At 40.3% G+C, this 15688-nt stretch overlaps 1 protein-coding gene across 1 annotated transcript in view; it reads left to right on the top strand.

The window, feature by feature from the left end:
- CDK14 (cyclin dependent kinase 14) overlaps positions 1-15688 on the top strand; it is a 634831-nt gene that overhangs the window by 160612 nt on the left and 458531 nt on the right. Inside the window, exon 4 of the mRNA XM_065939116.1 lies at positions 4972-5066. Coding sequence (XP_065795188.1) covers positions 4972-5066 — 95 coding nt within the window. The remainder of the gene's footprint in view (positions 1-4971; positions 5067-15688) is intronic.

The following is a 15688-nucleotide window of genomic DNA, read 5'->3' on the forward strand; positions in this document are numbered from 1 at the left end:
CTTTTTATTCTTATTAATAATTTCTAATTTATTGTGTTGTGTTCAGAATAAGTAACTTGAAGTGTTTCTCTTACAGTTTTGATACTGAGGGTTTTTTGGTTTGTTTTTTTTTTTTGGTGGCCTAAGCTTTCACCATATTTTGTGAATATTAAATGTGTACTTAAAAAGAATATATGTTAATATGCATATGTTAAAATGTTATTTCTAATACTCAAGCCCACATATCTCTTACTTATTGGTCATTGACCTGCAATGCTGATGTCTGAGTGATGTATGTTTGTCTTGCATTATCACTGTGGATTTCACACTTTCTCATTTTATTGTTACCAGCAGTTGTTTCATACACTGCAAAGCTGTGCTGTTTGGCTCACACCAGTGTGTGATTATTAAATTTCTTGGTGGATTTTGACAAGGACCTACTGTGTATCACAGGGAACTCTGCTCACTGTTATGTGGCAGCCTGGATGGGAGGGGTTTGGGAGTGATTGTACCTGTGCGTGTACGTGGCCGAGTCCCTTCCCTGGTCACCTGGAACATCACAGCGTTGTTAATCGGCTATACCCCAATACAAAGTAAAACGTTTTTTGAAAAGTAAATCTCTTGTTGGATTTTATTGGGATAAAACAATCTATTTGCTGTTTTGTGAATTCTGTCTTGTCTGCCGTCAGCGTAGCTATAACGTACAGTTTTGCAAAAATACTTTTTTTCGCTAGATTTCCCTTTTTATTTTCAGATTTGCTCTTTTGTGTGTCTTTTTTTGTTTCTTTTGTCTTTTCTCAATAGCACATTGCTAGATTGTCTTTCCAATCTGAGAACTTTCTTTTAATCGAGAAATTTTTAAATTTTTGTTTATTATAAACGTTGATATGTCTGGATATAACTTTCTTATTTTATGATTTTCTGCTTTATAAAAGCTTTGTTACTGAGTATATGCCCCTTCTCTAACTCCCCCCTTCTTTACCCTCTTTTCCCTTCTTCCTCGCTTTTCTCTTACATTCTTTCTCTCCTTAGCTTGTTTGGGATTTGTACATCTTATTTATTCTACTAATTACCATCTAAGTATTAATAGATGTACTAAAAATTATGCATGTGGAGTTAATTAGTATCCGCAGTCTGTCTTTAACAATCCAGTAAATCCCGGTATGTTTTTATTTTTATTTTTCTGCTGTCTCTTGCCTTCCTGCACTTCCCCCATCACTCTAGCTGTAACTTATATGAAGATAAAATGGAATTCTGCATCTTTTCTTTCCCTACGGGTGGTAGAATTGCAACTTTTCCAGCCCAGCTGATGCTCAACTGTCTTGAGTATCAGTTGCTTAGTTGTCTTTTTCCAGCCATTGTTAAATCTATAAAAATACTATGCTGGTTGAAAAAATTTTCTGTTTAAATGTAACTTCTCCTTAGAGTTTTTTTTGAAAATTCAATTCAAACATTGAACTTACTACTTTTTCACCTGTGTACATTCTTTTAGTCACAGCCCATACATGTTTTATTTCATTAATTAAATATTTAATCTCTAAATCTCTGTTTCTGTTTAAAGAATACAATATCTTCTTGGATATCTCTTAAGATACTGGTTATTTTTATTCAGTGTTGTTACTTTTTCAGTAAGATGTTGGTATTCCTGAAATGATTTGTGATTCTTGGTGGTATACTCATTTCTGTATTTTAGAATTGCTCTCAGCTTATTCTGTTTTCAGTACATTGTCTCTAGTGATTGTGTGAGAGGCAGGGGCTACATTTTGAGGGAGGTAGATGTTTTATTCTTTCTCTGGTTATTAGCCACTTCAATCCTCTCTGCCTTTCCAGCATGAATACCCACATTCTCAGCTGTCTCCTCTGCACATGGTCCTGCAGTTTGCTCGGGAGGACATTATGTGTTCAGCTCTGTTGATTAGTCTCCTGTTTGCCTAGAGGTTCCTAATTCTTTTATCTGTACTAGTTTTCTCCTACATATCAAGGCTCTAAGTCCCCCCAGTTTCTTCTCTGAAGTTTTGATCCAGATTACTTTTTGTATTTTAGAATTCCCCAAAATATGTGATTAGAAATTGACACTGTTTTTTGTTTCCCTTTTGTATTTCTGATTTTTTTTCTTTTTTTTTTTTTAATTTTTTTTTTTATTAGTTGGAGGCTAATTACTTCACAACATTTCAGTCGGTTTTGTCATACATTGACATGAATCAGCCATAGAGTTACACATATTCCCCATCTCGATCCCCCCTCCCACCTCCCTCTCCACCCGACTCCTCTGGGTCCTCCCAGTGCACCAGGCCCGAGCACTTGACTCATGCATCCCACCTGGGCTGGTGATCTGTTTCACCATAGAATAATATACATGTTGTTCTTTCGAAACATCCCACCCTCACCTTCTCCCACAGAGTTCAAAAGTCTGTTCTGTACTTATGTGTCTCTTTTTCTGTTTTGCATATAGGGTTATCATTACCATCTTTCTAAATTCCATATATATGTGTTAGTATGCTGTAATGTTCTTTATCTTTCTGGCTTACTTCACTCTGTATAATGGGCTCCAGTTTCACCCATCTCATTAGAACTGATTCAAATGAATTCTTTTTAACGGCTGACTAATATTCCATGGTGTATATGTACCACAGCTTCCTTATCCATTCGTCTGCTGATAGGCATCTAGGTTGCTTCCATGTCCTGGCTATTATAAACAGTGCTGTGATGAACATTGGGGTGCACGTGTCTCTTTCAGATCTGGTTTCCTCAGTGTGTATGCCCAGAAGTGGGATTGCTGGGTCATATGGCAGTAGTATCTTTTCAGTCATTCTGTGGCATTCTTGGTAGGAAGGAGGTAAACAGCATTGCTCAATTTGGGGCATGGAATTTTTATAAACTGTAGGAGTCAGATTCATTGAAGGTAAATTGTGTATTTTCATAGGTGGTATAAGAGCACATGGTCAGGAATAGTGTAACATTAAGTTCTTTCCCTCAGCTTCTAAGATTCCTTTCTTACAGAGTACCCCACAGTCATTAGTAGCTTTTTATCAGTTACAAATGTACTTAAAACTGTGATTACATAATACTTTTAAGAAGTTTTAATTCTTTATAGAATTATCATTTTAATGTGTTTTGATAAGAGACATTAAAATAACAGGTAATTTATCCTCTTAGAGGACAGCACCCCCTTTTTCTTGCTGTCTGGTGAAATTGGGGTGGGAGTCAACTGCAGCAAGAGTGATGAGACCACTTGCTCTTAGCACTTCTGTGATCATAATAGGATGTATGTTTTCTTAAGGGAGAATGATTTTGTTGCAGCTGAACCTTAAGGATTGGTGTATGTGGACATAAGAGAGTTCATTTTGTAATAACTAGTGTTATATGAATATATTTGATTATTTGTATTATTGCTAAAAGGTATCAGAGGGATAACTTTATATGACTAAATTTTATACAGTCATGATTTATAACAGGAGTCAGGTAGTAAATATTTTCAGCTTTGTTGGCTATATGATCTTTATAGCAACTATAATTCTGCTATAGCTTGAAAAGCATAAAAGTGAAAAGTGAAAGTGAAGTTGCTCAGTCGTGTCCGACTCTTTGTGACCCCATGGACTGTAGCCTAGTAGGCTCCTCCGTCCATGGGATTTTCCAGGCAAGAATACTGGAGTGGGTTGCCATTTCCTTCTCCAGGAGATCTTCCCAACCCAGGGATTGAACCTGGGTCTACGGCATTGTAGGCAGACACTTTACCGTCTAAGCCACCAGGGAAGTCGAAAAAGCATAAGACAATATGTAAGTGAATGAGTGCGACTGGTTCCAATAATGGGCTTCCCTGGTGGCTCAGTGGTCAAGAATCTGCCTGCCAATGCAGGAAACACGGGTTCCATCGCTGGGTCTGGAATATTCCCTGGAGAAGGAAATGGCAGCCCACTCCAGTATTCTCGCCTGGAAAAATCCCATGGACTGAGGATCTTGGCAGGCTACAGTTCATGGGGTTGCAAAAGAGTAGGGCACAGCTTGGCGACTTAAACAACAAGTGTTCCAATAAACTTTAGGTCACTAAAACTTGCTTTTCATATAATTTTCTCATGCTATGAACTTTTATTCTTTTTTAGATTCCTTCTGCATTAAAAATATATAAAAAGCTTTCTTAAATTTACGAGATACGTACAACTAGGTGGTAGGCTAAATTTTCCAGCCCCTAATTTAGTTTTTCAGGTAGTCATGTACAGATGTGAGAACTGGAACATAAAGCTAAGTGCCAAAGAATTGATGCTTTCAAATTGAGGTGCTGGAGAAGACTCTTGAGAGTCCCTTGGTCTCAATGGAGATCAAACAAGTCCATCCTAAAGGAAGTCAACCCTGAATATTTACTGGAAGGATGATGCTAAAGCTTGAAGCTCCAACACTTTGGCCACCTGATACGAAGAGCCAACTCATTGGAAAAGACCCTGACGCTGGGAAAGATTGAAGGCAAAAGGAAGGAGGGGGTGGCAGAGGATGAGATGGTTGGACATGAATTCGAGTGAACCCTGGGAGATAGTGAAGGGCAGAGGAGCATGTGCTGCAGTCCATGGGGTTGGGATTGCAGAGTCAGACACGACTTAGTGATGAACAGCAACCGCAATTTAGAAGACTATATAATAACATGGAAAATATTCCTTTTGAGTGAAAAAAGCAGGCTATAAGACAGTATCTGTAGTGTGATCTGCAGTGATGAATGTTAGAAAGCATTCATCAGCATAAAGAGAGCACCAGAAGAAGTCACTGCTGGTGGTTCCCTGTTGGTGATTAGATCATGGGTAAATTTAAACTACACTGTATTCATTTGCATTTTCTTAGTTTTGTATCCTGAATATTTATTATGGTTTTAAAAATAAACATTCTTATATCAGAGAAGAGTTATTTAAAAACTGATAGAGAGTCTACATTTTCAGCAAAATTGGGTTATTTATTGTTAATTAGTTTGATACAATCTGTTTTGTTTACCCTCTGCTTCATTTTTAGCCAACAAGTCCCAAATTTGGAAAAGCTGACTCATATGAAAAACTGGAAAAACTAGGGGAAGGATCTTATGCTACAGTATACAAAGGGAAAAGCAAGTAAGTTCACTCATTTTTGAATATTTCATATGGAAAGTATACCTGCTCTCTTAGTACAAAATAACAGTGTATTTAAATAATTTTCACATACAGTAGACTTTCCTCCCTCAGGTTTTCTGTTATTTGTTGTTGTCATTGTTTTAGCAAATCATTAGAATTGGTTTTTTCTGTGAGCAAAGTTTTGCAGACTTGCCCAGTTCGTCTTTTCTATCCTACCTCTCCCCTACCTCTATTTTCTCTTTCTCTCCTTGGAGGTGGAACCCTCGAATGAGAATTCATTTCCAGGTGAATGATGTGATTAATTTCTTCTGGAGGTTTAGGGTTTGCTCAAGAATAAGAGAACTGATTTGACAGCGTCAAATGTATTGAGCATTCTTGGCACCTTTTTAAACTGAGCTTTTACGCCATCTTTCAGAAGTAGTTAACAAACCACAAGCTCTTTCTTCCTGTCTCCTTTGGCCTCGTGCTGTAAGTATTTCCACAGAGAGAAGCAGCTCGTCTTTCCCCCATGCTATCCTGGGATCAGGACACAGATTTGGATTCTTTTTAAAAAAATTTTTTTAAGTGAGGTAATTTTAAATTTAATTTGATGATTTATTTTGGCCTTGGTAAATGGCATGTGGGATTCCTGACCAGGAACTGAACTTGTGCCCGCTACAGAGCGCCCACCCCTGCACTGGCAGGGAATCCCACAAGCTTGGATTCTTCAGAAGCTTGCCTCTGTATGTTCCAGATATGCCTCTTCCCTTTCCCTTTTTTATTAAGAACACAGAGTTACTGTATTTGGTAACATGTAACGTGTAAAGTACCCTTGTTTTTGGTCTCTCTTTTAAGTCATTATGAAAGAAAGGAAATTCCAACTAAGCAATTAGTTAGCAGTAATTGAGTTACTCACTAAGGTAAGTAATTAAAGAGCTATAGAAGACAGTTCTGTGAAGGATCATTCTAAACTTGGAATTGGAAACTTTGACTGCTTATTGAGATACTCTGGCTTTTCTGGAAAGTAGTCTTACTCCATTGTTCATAGTTTTTAAGTTAAGAAGGTGAAGCAATATTTCTGATAGAGGAAGATATATAAGTATGGAAATTCAGGAATGCTGTAGATCAAAAATTGAGTGTTAATTTTGAGATTTTATTTTTTACTTAAAAAAGCCTTAAAAATGTTTAGTAGGAAAAAAATATAGGGAATGAAATAACAAATTCTAGAGGGCTGTTAATGACTTCATTCTGTCACTTGAGCATAATGGAATATTATGATAATAGCTTCACTGGGTGAGTTAATTTCAACAGTGGTTGTGTCCCAAGTTTTTTTAATTTTTTCCCAAGGAAAAATAGTATTCTACTGTATAAACTTAACTTGCATCTTTGATGTTAAGAAGGTGAAGATAACTACACTGCATTAAGCAATTGTTTTGTATAAAGTATGATATATTCACTGTCTCAGTTACTCCTCACAACACTCTGTAAGATAGGCCCCATTATTATATTATTGCCATCTCTTCTGGACCAGGCATCTTGGTGCTTAGAGAAATTTAGTCCCTTGTCCAAGTCTGTACAGGTTATTAGTGATAGAGCTTGTCTTGGCTCATGTCTGTCTGGTTTGAGGTCATCTTTCCTAACCATTATCCTTCCACAGGATACGGTCTTCTTGGAAAGACTTGGTCCTGCTGTATTCCAGTGGTTCTCCCGGATGCTCTGACTTACTTTAACTGTGAATCAAAGTGAAGCAAACATAGTATTTCATTACATGAAAATAGACAATCACTTTGCAGTGCCTTCCCACCAAAGATATGCTTACGTGATTTCCAAGTGCAAGATTACAACTCAGATGCTTAAGATTTATGACAAAATCTTGAGACATAGTTGAAACGTTCTCTGTTTATTATGCCTGAATAAAATGAAGACTGCTTTTTAAGTACCTGCAATTTTTGAGAAGGATCGTTCTGGACAGTTAATACTTTTCACTTCAGCAGGTTTCACTGTAACTTGTCAGCATTTCTTGAGCTGTTTAAAACTCTCTGGTCACATGTGCTATTTAATTTCCTCCAGCTGGAGATGGAATCCACTGACCACTCACCTGCTTTAGGAGATGACAGGCTGCTTGGCTTATTTACCTTACAGTGGCAAGGTCAGGCCAAAGAACAATAGTCACATGCATCTAGCAACACTGGAGAGCTGAATTCGGTGTGTCTTCTGAAGCACTACATGATTTAAAGAGTCAACTGAGTGTCGGGATCCTTGTTCCAATACTACTCACTCTCCTGTAGCTGTTTGCATCCCTACTTCCTTTTTTAAAAAATTTAATTGTTTATCTAATTTATCTACTTGACTGCTCTGGGTCTTAGTTGTGGCATATTGGATCTGGTTTCTTGACCAGAGATCAAACCCAGGCGCCCTCCTTTGGGAGTCTTTGCCACTGGACCACTAGGGACGTCTTCCTGCTTCCATCTTTAAATATTATCTTTAGCATCATCCTCAAAAGCAGCTATCATTATATTGCAATAAAGCTGCCTGTCATTTGTAGAGAAAGCACTGATACTTGAATGGTGAGCATTTTACATATGTGTAAAGTATCAAGTTTGGATTTTACTATAGAGCTCATTTTATTAGTTTGCTAGACCGCTAAAATAAGTATCATAGCCTGGGTGGCTTAAACAACAGGAATGTATCATCTCCTAGTTCTGGAGGCTAGATCTAAGATCAGGTATTGGCAGAGTTGATTTCTTTCTGAAGGTTGCTGCTGTAAGGCAGAATGTGTCCCTGACTCTCTCCTAGCCCGTGAGGTGTGCCAGCGATCTTTGGGGTCCCTGGCTCTCTCCTAGCCCGTGAGGTGTCCCAGCGATCTTTGGGGTCCCTGACTCTCTCCTAGCCCGTGAGGTGTGCCAGCGATCTTTGGGGTCCCTGACTCTCTCCTAGCTCGTGAGGTGTCCCAGCGATCTTTGGGGTCCCTGACTCTCTCCTAGCTCGTGAGGTGTCCCAGCGATCTTTGGGGTCCCTGACTCTCTCCTAGCCCGTGAGATGTACCAGCGATCTTTGGCAGCCCTGGCTCTCTCCTAGCCCGTGAGGTGTGCCGGTGATCTTTGGGGTCCCTGAGTCTCTCCTAGCTCCTGAGGTGTACCAGCGATCTTTGGGGTCCCTGACTCTCTCCTAGCCTGTGAGGTGTCCCAACGATCTTTGGGGTCCCTGACTCTCTCCTAGCCTGTGAGGAGTCCCAGCGATCTTTGGGGTCCCTGGCTCTCTCCTAGCTCCTGAGGTGTGCCGCGATCTCCTGACTCACTGGTGCATCACCCTGATGTCTGCCTTCATGTTCACATGGTGTTCTCCTTTGACATGTTTGTCTTCACATCCCAATTTCCCCTTTTATAGGAACGCTAGTCATTTTGGATTAGGGCCCACTGTAATGACCTCATTTTCACTTGACTGCTTCTGTAACGATGCTATGTCCAAATAAGGTCACTTTCTGAGGAGTTAGGACTTAGAACTTCAGCAGATCTTTTTTTGAGGGTACAGTTGAATCCATAATACTCATTCATTTCAGACCTCACTAATTTAGCATCAGTGTGCATGGTATTATTCTTCTTTACCATCTCCATTTATGGTCTGTGTAAGTCATCTTCTATTTCATGGTTCAAATAAAATAAGCAAAGAATATTCCACCCCAGTCAAAAGATTTGTGTAATTTTTGACTTCGAAATTGTTGCTGTTAGCCATTGTTTAGAAACCTGAGAATAAATAGAAACATTTTTTTATTACTCTTGAATTCTCTTGAGTTTCTTGTTCCTGTAACAGTATATAGGCTGGGTAGATGTCTAAGATTCCTATACTGTGTAGCTTTTTGGTAATGAACGTGCTTCTAAAACGTGTGACTGATTAACTGCAACCATTTCAACATAAAACACTCACAAATAAGTTTTCTTATTAAAAAAAAAAGTTTTGAACCTCTCACAGTTTCATGTTTGAGTAGAGATTTGTTTTGTTTTGTTCTCCAGCTTCTTAATACTTTCTTTGTGCTTATGTGTGTTTATGTTTGGGATGGGAGGCAGTTTATCATCACTCTTGCTACTAATCTTTTTTCTGGTTTGATTTCCTGGTTTTGTTCTCTCTCCTAAATCCCTGTAACATTTAATATAGGATTTAAAAAAAATCATGCAGTGTATAATACTCTACATTTTAAAACTTGTGGCATTTAAAGATATCTTTAGTTCAGCACCTTGAAATCATCTGTTTTCCAAAAGACGTTTTGTACATTCAGAGACTTGTTCATGTTTTTTGAGTTTTTAAAACTAATGGTGAGTGTTCATGATATTGTTCTTATGCTCCTTTTGTGCTGTAGGTAGACAGAAAGAAACTTAGATACAGATTCTGCCCTCAGGAAACTTAACAGTTTTGAAGGGAGATGGTCCATATACTATAAGTAACTCTGTGTAAGTTAGAATGTTGTTATTGTAGTTTAGTCACTAAATTGTGTCCGACTCTTTGCAACCCCATGAACTGCAGCTTGTCAGACTTCCCTGTCTTGCGCTATCTCCCAGAGTTTGTTCAGACTCGTGTTCATTGAGTCACTGATGCCATCCAACCATCTCAACCTCTGTTGCTCTCTTCTCCTCTTGCTCTCAATCTTTCCCAGGATTAGGGTCTTTTCCCTAATGAGTTTGGCCACAGCATCTATCTATCTATCTGTCTATCTATCTATCTATCTGTCTATTTATATATACATACAGAGTATATTCTGTATAAACTAGAATGCAGTCAGAAAGGCCCACGGGAAATGGTGTGAAATTTCAAAAAGAAGAATGTTGAGTAAAGTATTTATTCTCTCCAGTGGTGACTGATTGAATTCATCACCTCATGTGCTTTTAAACCCAGTCTCCCTCATCACTGTGTGTATCTGTAGGACTCCTCGGGAGAGTTTTCCCAAAGTCTGTTAAAGCCTGAGGGCCATAAAGTAAAAGCAAGCTGCTTTATTTGAGTTATTGTGCAAATTTTCATAAAAGCACAAGGGTTGTGTTTGACTGTTAACGTGGGATTGGTGTTAAGCAACAGAACTTGAAAGGGTTGGCGGGTTGTTCATGGGTGGGCACATGAATGGCCGGCTGTTGTAGGTAGGAGCTGTGAGCACCAGCCACTTCAGCGCCCAGATTCGGAGTGTGGTGGGCTTGTGTGTTCCTCACTGCACTGGGATCTGCTGGGGGGTTGCACCTGCGTCTCCTCCTCACCCCAGATGCTTGAGTTGTCCTGGGCTCCACCCCCTGCCACGAGTGGCGAGAACCTTTACTCTTGCCTGGGACAGACTCCAGACTCCTCTCTTTTCCTTCCTGTGTTATCTAGAGAGGATGGAGACTGTAGCTGCTTGTTTTTTAAATGAGTGTATTTCTTAATTTGGCTGCCTCAGCTCTTTGTCGAGGTACTGTTTTTAGCCGTGGCATGCAGCGGGAAGCCGGGCCCGTGGCATCGGGAGCACGGAGTCTTAGCCCCCGAACCACCAGGGAAGTCCTATTGCTGCTTGCTTCTGATTTTCTCATACTTCTCGTGTCATTTAGAGGAAGAGAAGCTGTTCTCTAGTTCCGTCTCTGGAATTAAGAGTACTGGACTTAGTCATCCCTTGGATGCTCCTGATTTCTGGTCATTTTCTTTCCTGCTTGTCTTCAGTTTCTGTTGAGGTGAAGATGCCAAAACCTTCCTCCTGCAGGAGCCCGCCCGACAGAGAAGCCTGCCCACACTGGCGTGTGCCAGCTCTGAATCGTTATCTCAGAGGTCAATAGGAAGGAGCAATGGAGGAATGTGCTCACTTTTTGTAACACAAGACTTACGTGATTGAAAATGCCAGCCTTCTTTTAGCATGTCTTTCTGCCAATTTGTGCCAAACAATTGAACTTGAAATCAATGACCTCATACATTGAGAGACTACAGCCAAACCAAGGCTGAAATATACTAAATACATTTCAAAGAGCTCTTCAAAGGCCCAGGAGAAATAGGGGAAAGAAATGCTGTTAATTAAAACAAGAAGTAGCAAGAGGAAAGGCAGTGGCAGCTAATCACCTTTCAGAATATGTGAGATTAAAGAGGCGGTGGCTCTTGCTGCTGGGCCCTGAAGGTCAGCTCCACTGAAACACCATCAGGAAAGTGTGAAGAATTCTACAAGCCAGAAACCCCCAGACGGAGGACCCTGGACTCTGGGTTCACTGAGGGCTTGGTCTTCAGTGTTGACATCTGCACTGTCATACTGACTTTCAACATCTTGAGAGGTTATCTGCCCTCCAACAGAAACTGTACAGAAGAGAGGCAAATCCGATTACATTTTATGGGCTCTGCCACTCTCCGGCTCTCAATCAGTCTGCTCTGATTTCCTTCTGACTTTGGGTCCGTTGGCTTACTGTCACAGATCACTTCAAAGATCAAGCACACTGTCCGTCACATGGTATGAAATACGGCAGCAGGCTATGATAATACAGTCAGTGTTAGTTTTGTAATTTAATGCACAAAGTACGGCATTACAGTGTACATCAAGAGACACTGGATTAAAAATGGAATGAATGGAGTTTGCACCATGTAATTTCCCAAGTGGCTGCTCATTGTGTACAGATGAATGTTGGAAAAGTAGAGTTTTTTATCCTTACCTAGTCTGAGGAGGATAACAGCCCCCACACCGACATCTACTAGTTTTATTTTTCGAAATCTTAAAGCCTATTCAGATTGCAGACTCAGCCCAGACTTCCTTTGGAAGAAGAATGCAAGGCATTGCAAGCTGGTTCGCGGGCACAGCTGGTTTCCTTTGGTTTGCAGCAGATATACAAACGATACCTAATCTTTTTGACAAAAGTGACAGTGAGGATATTGTTTAAGCAAGAAGCATGATTTCAATCATTAGACTAAACTGCACGGGGATAGCTTTCCTATTAAACAGTACTTTAATGATGGCCTCTGTTAGCCATTTTCATTATCAGGGTTCTTTGATCGTTTGATTAGGAGACCCTCAAAACAATCAGTGATATTTCCTGTCTTTAGGGTTGTAGTCTAGCTGGTGAAAACAGACGCATTCTTTGGAATTAAGAATCCTTTGAAAGAGTTAGTGTAGAATATCCAATTATCATAATGTCAGAGAACTCTCTTGTTGTTCAGCTTAAGTGGTTTTTGAGGAGGGCTCGGAATGACATGATGATAAGATTGGTTTCAGTTGAAAGCAAACCCACATTCCTGAGTTGCTTCAGTATCATTGTCATCCTTTTAGTTTAAACCAGGATGCATTTGCTGATGCCTGGAGACATTTTTGCTTTCATAACTCGGGGAGTGGTAGTGGTGTTACTGGCACTGAGAGGCCAGGGGTGTTGTGAAGCATTGTACAAACGGACAGGACAGTCTCACGCAACAAAGAACTGTTTGGCCCGAAGTGTCAGCAGTGCCACATCTGAGAAGCTCTGGCCTCAACAAGGAATGTATAGAGGCATTGCCCATTTAAAAGAGCTCTTTCCACTGGAGACGTTTACTAAGCTGGTACCGTGTTTGGTGTTCTGGGCCAAGCAGTGGATATGTTGTTGTTCAGTTGCTAAGTCGTGTCTGACTCTTGCGACCCTGTGGGCTGCAGCACGCCAGGCCTCCCTGTCCTTCACCACCTCCCAGAGTTTGCTCAAACTCATGTCCATTGAGTCGGTGATGCCGTCCAACCATCTCATCCTCTGTCACCCCCTTCTCCTTAATGGTGGACCAAACTGAGTTTTGCCTTCCCTGGGGCCTGTCATCTATTGGGGAAGGCAAAAATGACTCAAGTCAGCAGCCTGAGTGCTCATTGCTCAGTCGTGTCTGGCTTTTTTGCAACCCTATGGCCTGTAGCCCGTCAGGCTCCTCTCTCCATGGGATTTCCTAGGCAAGAACACTGGAGAGGGTTGCCACTTCCTTCTCCAGGGGTCTTCCCGACCCAGGGATTGAACCCGTGGCTGTTGCATTTCCTGTGTTGACAGGTGGATTCTTTACCACTGCACCGCCTGGGAAGCCCCAAGTCAGCAGACGAGTTACAGCATCTGTAATTTTAAATCACATAAAGGAAAAGAGAGCTAGGAGAAATAATTAAGGTAGAGGGTGGTGGCTTCTGTGTTTATGTCAGGGGCAGCGGCAGGCAGTGTGTCTACCTTAGATGAATGGCCAGTGGAAGCCTTGCTGATGAGGGGACCTTTACACTTAAATCTGAAGGAGGAGATATAACCAACCAAGTAAAGAGCAGGGATGAGAGAGTTTCACGTCAGACCCTGAGAAGAGCTTGGTGTTTTCTGCAGACGCAGAGAGCCCCATGTGACTGAGAGTTCAGGAGAGATTGGTATGATTTGAGCTTTGAAAAGTTGTCAAGGCCTTGAGAATAGTCTTAGGAATGTTCTGCTTATTTATTACTGCAAATGAACTACCTCAAAGCTTAGAGAGTTAAAACAGCAACTGTCATTTATTTTGCTTGTGAACCTACTATTGCGAAGGGCTGGACAGGAAAAGGTTGTACCTGTTCCATATGGTATCATTTTTCACAGCTGAACAGGAAATGAGGGATCTATATATGATTCACTAAATGGATATAAAATGGAATTATCTAAAATGCTCAATTAGAGGGGGCAGAAGAAGAAGGAAAAGGATAAATGAATGGATAGAAAACTTACAAAAGGATAGATATTAATGCACTTATGAAAATCACTTTGAATGTAATTGGTCTAAATACCCCAGTTGAAAGACAGAGATTGTCAAACTGGATAAAAAACAAGATCGAACTAACTATATGTGCCTTACCAAAAACCCACCTTAGGTATAAAGACTCAGGTTAAAAGTAAAGTAAGAGAGAAAAATATACCATGCTAACTCTAATTAAAAGAAAGCTGGGAGATTTCTTAAAAAACTGGAAATAGAACTGCCATATGACCCAGCAATCCCACTTCTGGGCATACACACCGAGGAAACCAGATCTGAAAGAGACACGTGCACCCCAATGTTCATCGCAGCACTGTTTATAATAGCCAGGACATGGAAGCAACCTAGATGCCCATCAACAGATGAATGGATAAGGAAGCTGTGGTACATATACACCATGGAATATTACTCAGCCATTAAAAAGGATTCATTTGAATCAGTTCTAATGAGACGGATGAAACTGGAGCCCATTATACAGAGTGAAGTAAGCCAGAAAGATAAAGAAAATACAGTATACTAACACATACATATGGAATTTAGAAAGATGGTAAGATAACCCTGTATGCAGGACAGAAAAAGAGACACAGATGTACAGAACAGACTTTTGGACTCTATGGGAGAAGGCGAGGGTGGGATGTTTTGAGAGAACAGCATCGAAACATGTATATTATCTAGGGTGAAACAGATCACCAGCCCAGGTTGGATGCATGAGACAAGTGCTTGGGTCTGGTGCACTGGGAAGACCCAGAGGAATCGGGTGGAGAGGGAGGTGGGAGGGAACACATGTAAATCCGTGGCTGATTCATGTCAATGTATAACAAAAACCACTACAATATTGTAAAGTAATTAGCCTCCAACTATTAAAAAATAAATGGGGGGAAAAAAAAGAAAGCTGGAATTAGCGATATTCATTTCAGACTAAGCAGACACTTGTGATGATTCTAAAGACCATCAGGGGTAAAGAAGGGCATTCCATAATGATAGAGAGGTCAGTTTTCTAAAAAAGATACAAAAGTTCTTAAAGTGTATGTATTTAACAATAAGGTGTCAAAATACATGGGGCAAAAACTGATACAGCTGAAGGGATTGACAGGCAACCCCCCTACAGTAACTGGAGACTTGGACCCATCTGTCTGTCAGTAACTCATAGATCAAGCAGGAAGGAATATTAGCAAGGAGTAGATGACCTGAACAACAGCAGAAAAGGGAAGTGGAGGCAGCCTGTATGATAAGACCCACGCCCAGTACTGGCGGGGCCGCTGTCAGCTGCTTTTATCAATCAGCTGCTGTAAGAGACCAGATTCAAGGGAAGGGGACACAGACTGCACTCCTCAGTGAGAAATGTCAGAGCCTTTGGGCCACGTTTTAATACCTCACAGTACAGTTTGGATTTCATTTTATCCTGGAGTTCAATCTTTACTCTTACCTCTGCACAGAGTTCTTTCACTTGTCTTTTCATTTACTACTTTTTGGATTAACCTCACTCATTTTGTATCTTATTCCCAAGAGGGGCAAAGATTTTTGGTGTAAGGTGCTTTTTGGAAAGGAGGACCTTATGTACTGGTTTGCTTGGGACAATCCTGATTTATGCTTCCTGTCTTTGTGTAATTATTTATAGTGCTCATTTTTGCTAATTCACTGTTTTTTACTATTCGCAGTCTCCATTTGCATGATAAAATATGTGATCATCTTTCTTATGTAGTGCTTTATTCCTCTAGAACTTGACAAAAAATTTTGCCAAAAACCAAAATTCCATTGAAGTATTTTACTGTGGAATCCAGTTGAGTATGTAGAAGCATCAATTGCAGTGAACCTTGGAGATTTTTTGAATTGTTTGTGATTATCATTGAACGTCTAATGAAGATTTGTCAGTTGATTTAAAAAATTTCATGGCTAATTAGTGAATTTTAGGTATAGCACACACTCTTGGACAGCAAGGTATGGAGGCTAGACTTCAGGAA

The sequence above is a fragment of the Muntiacus reevesi genome, chromosome 6 (assembly GCF_963930625.1).
Source record: "Muntiacus reevesi chromosome 6, mMunRee1.1, whole genome shotgun sequence".
NCBI lineage: Eukaryota > Metazoa > Chordata > Mammalia > Artiodactyla > Cervidae > Muntiacus > Muntiacus reevesi.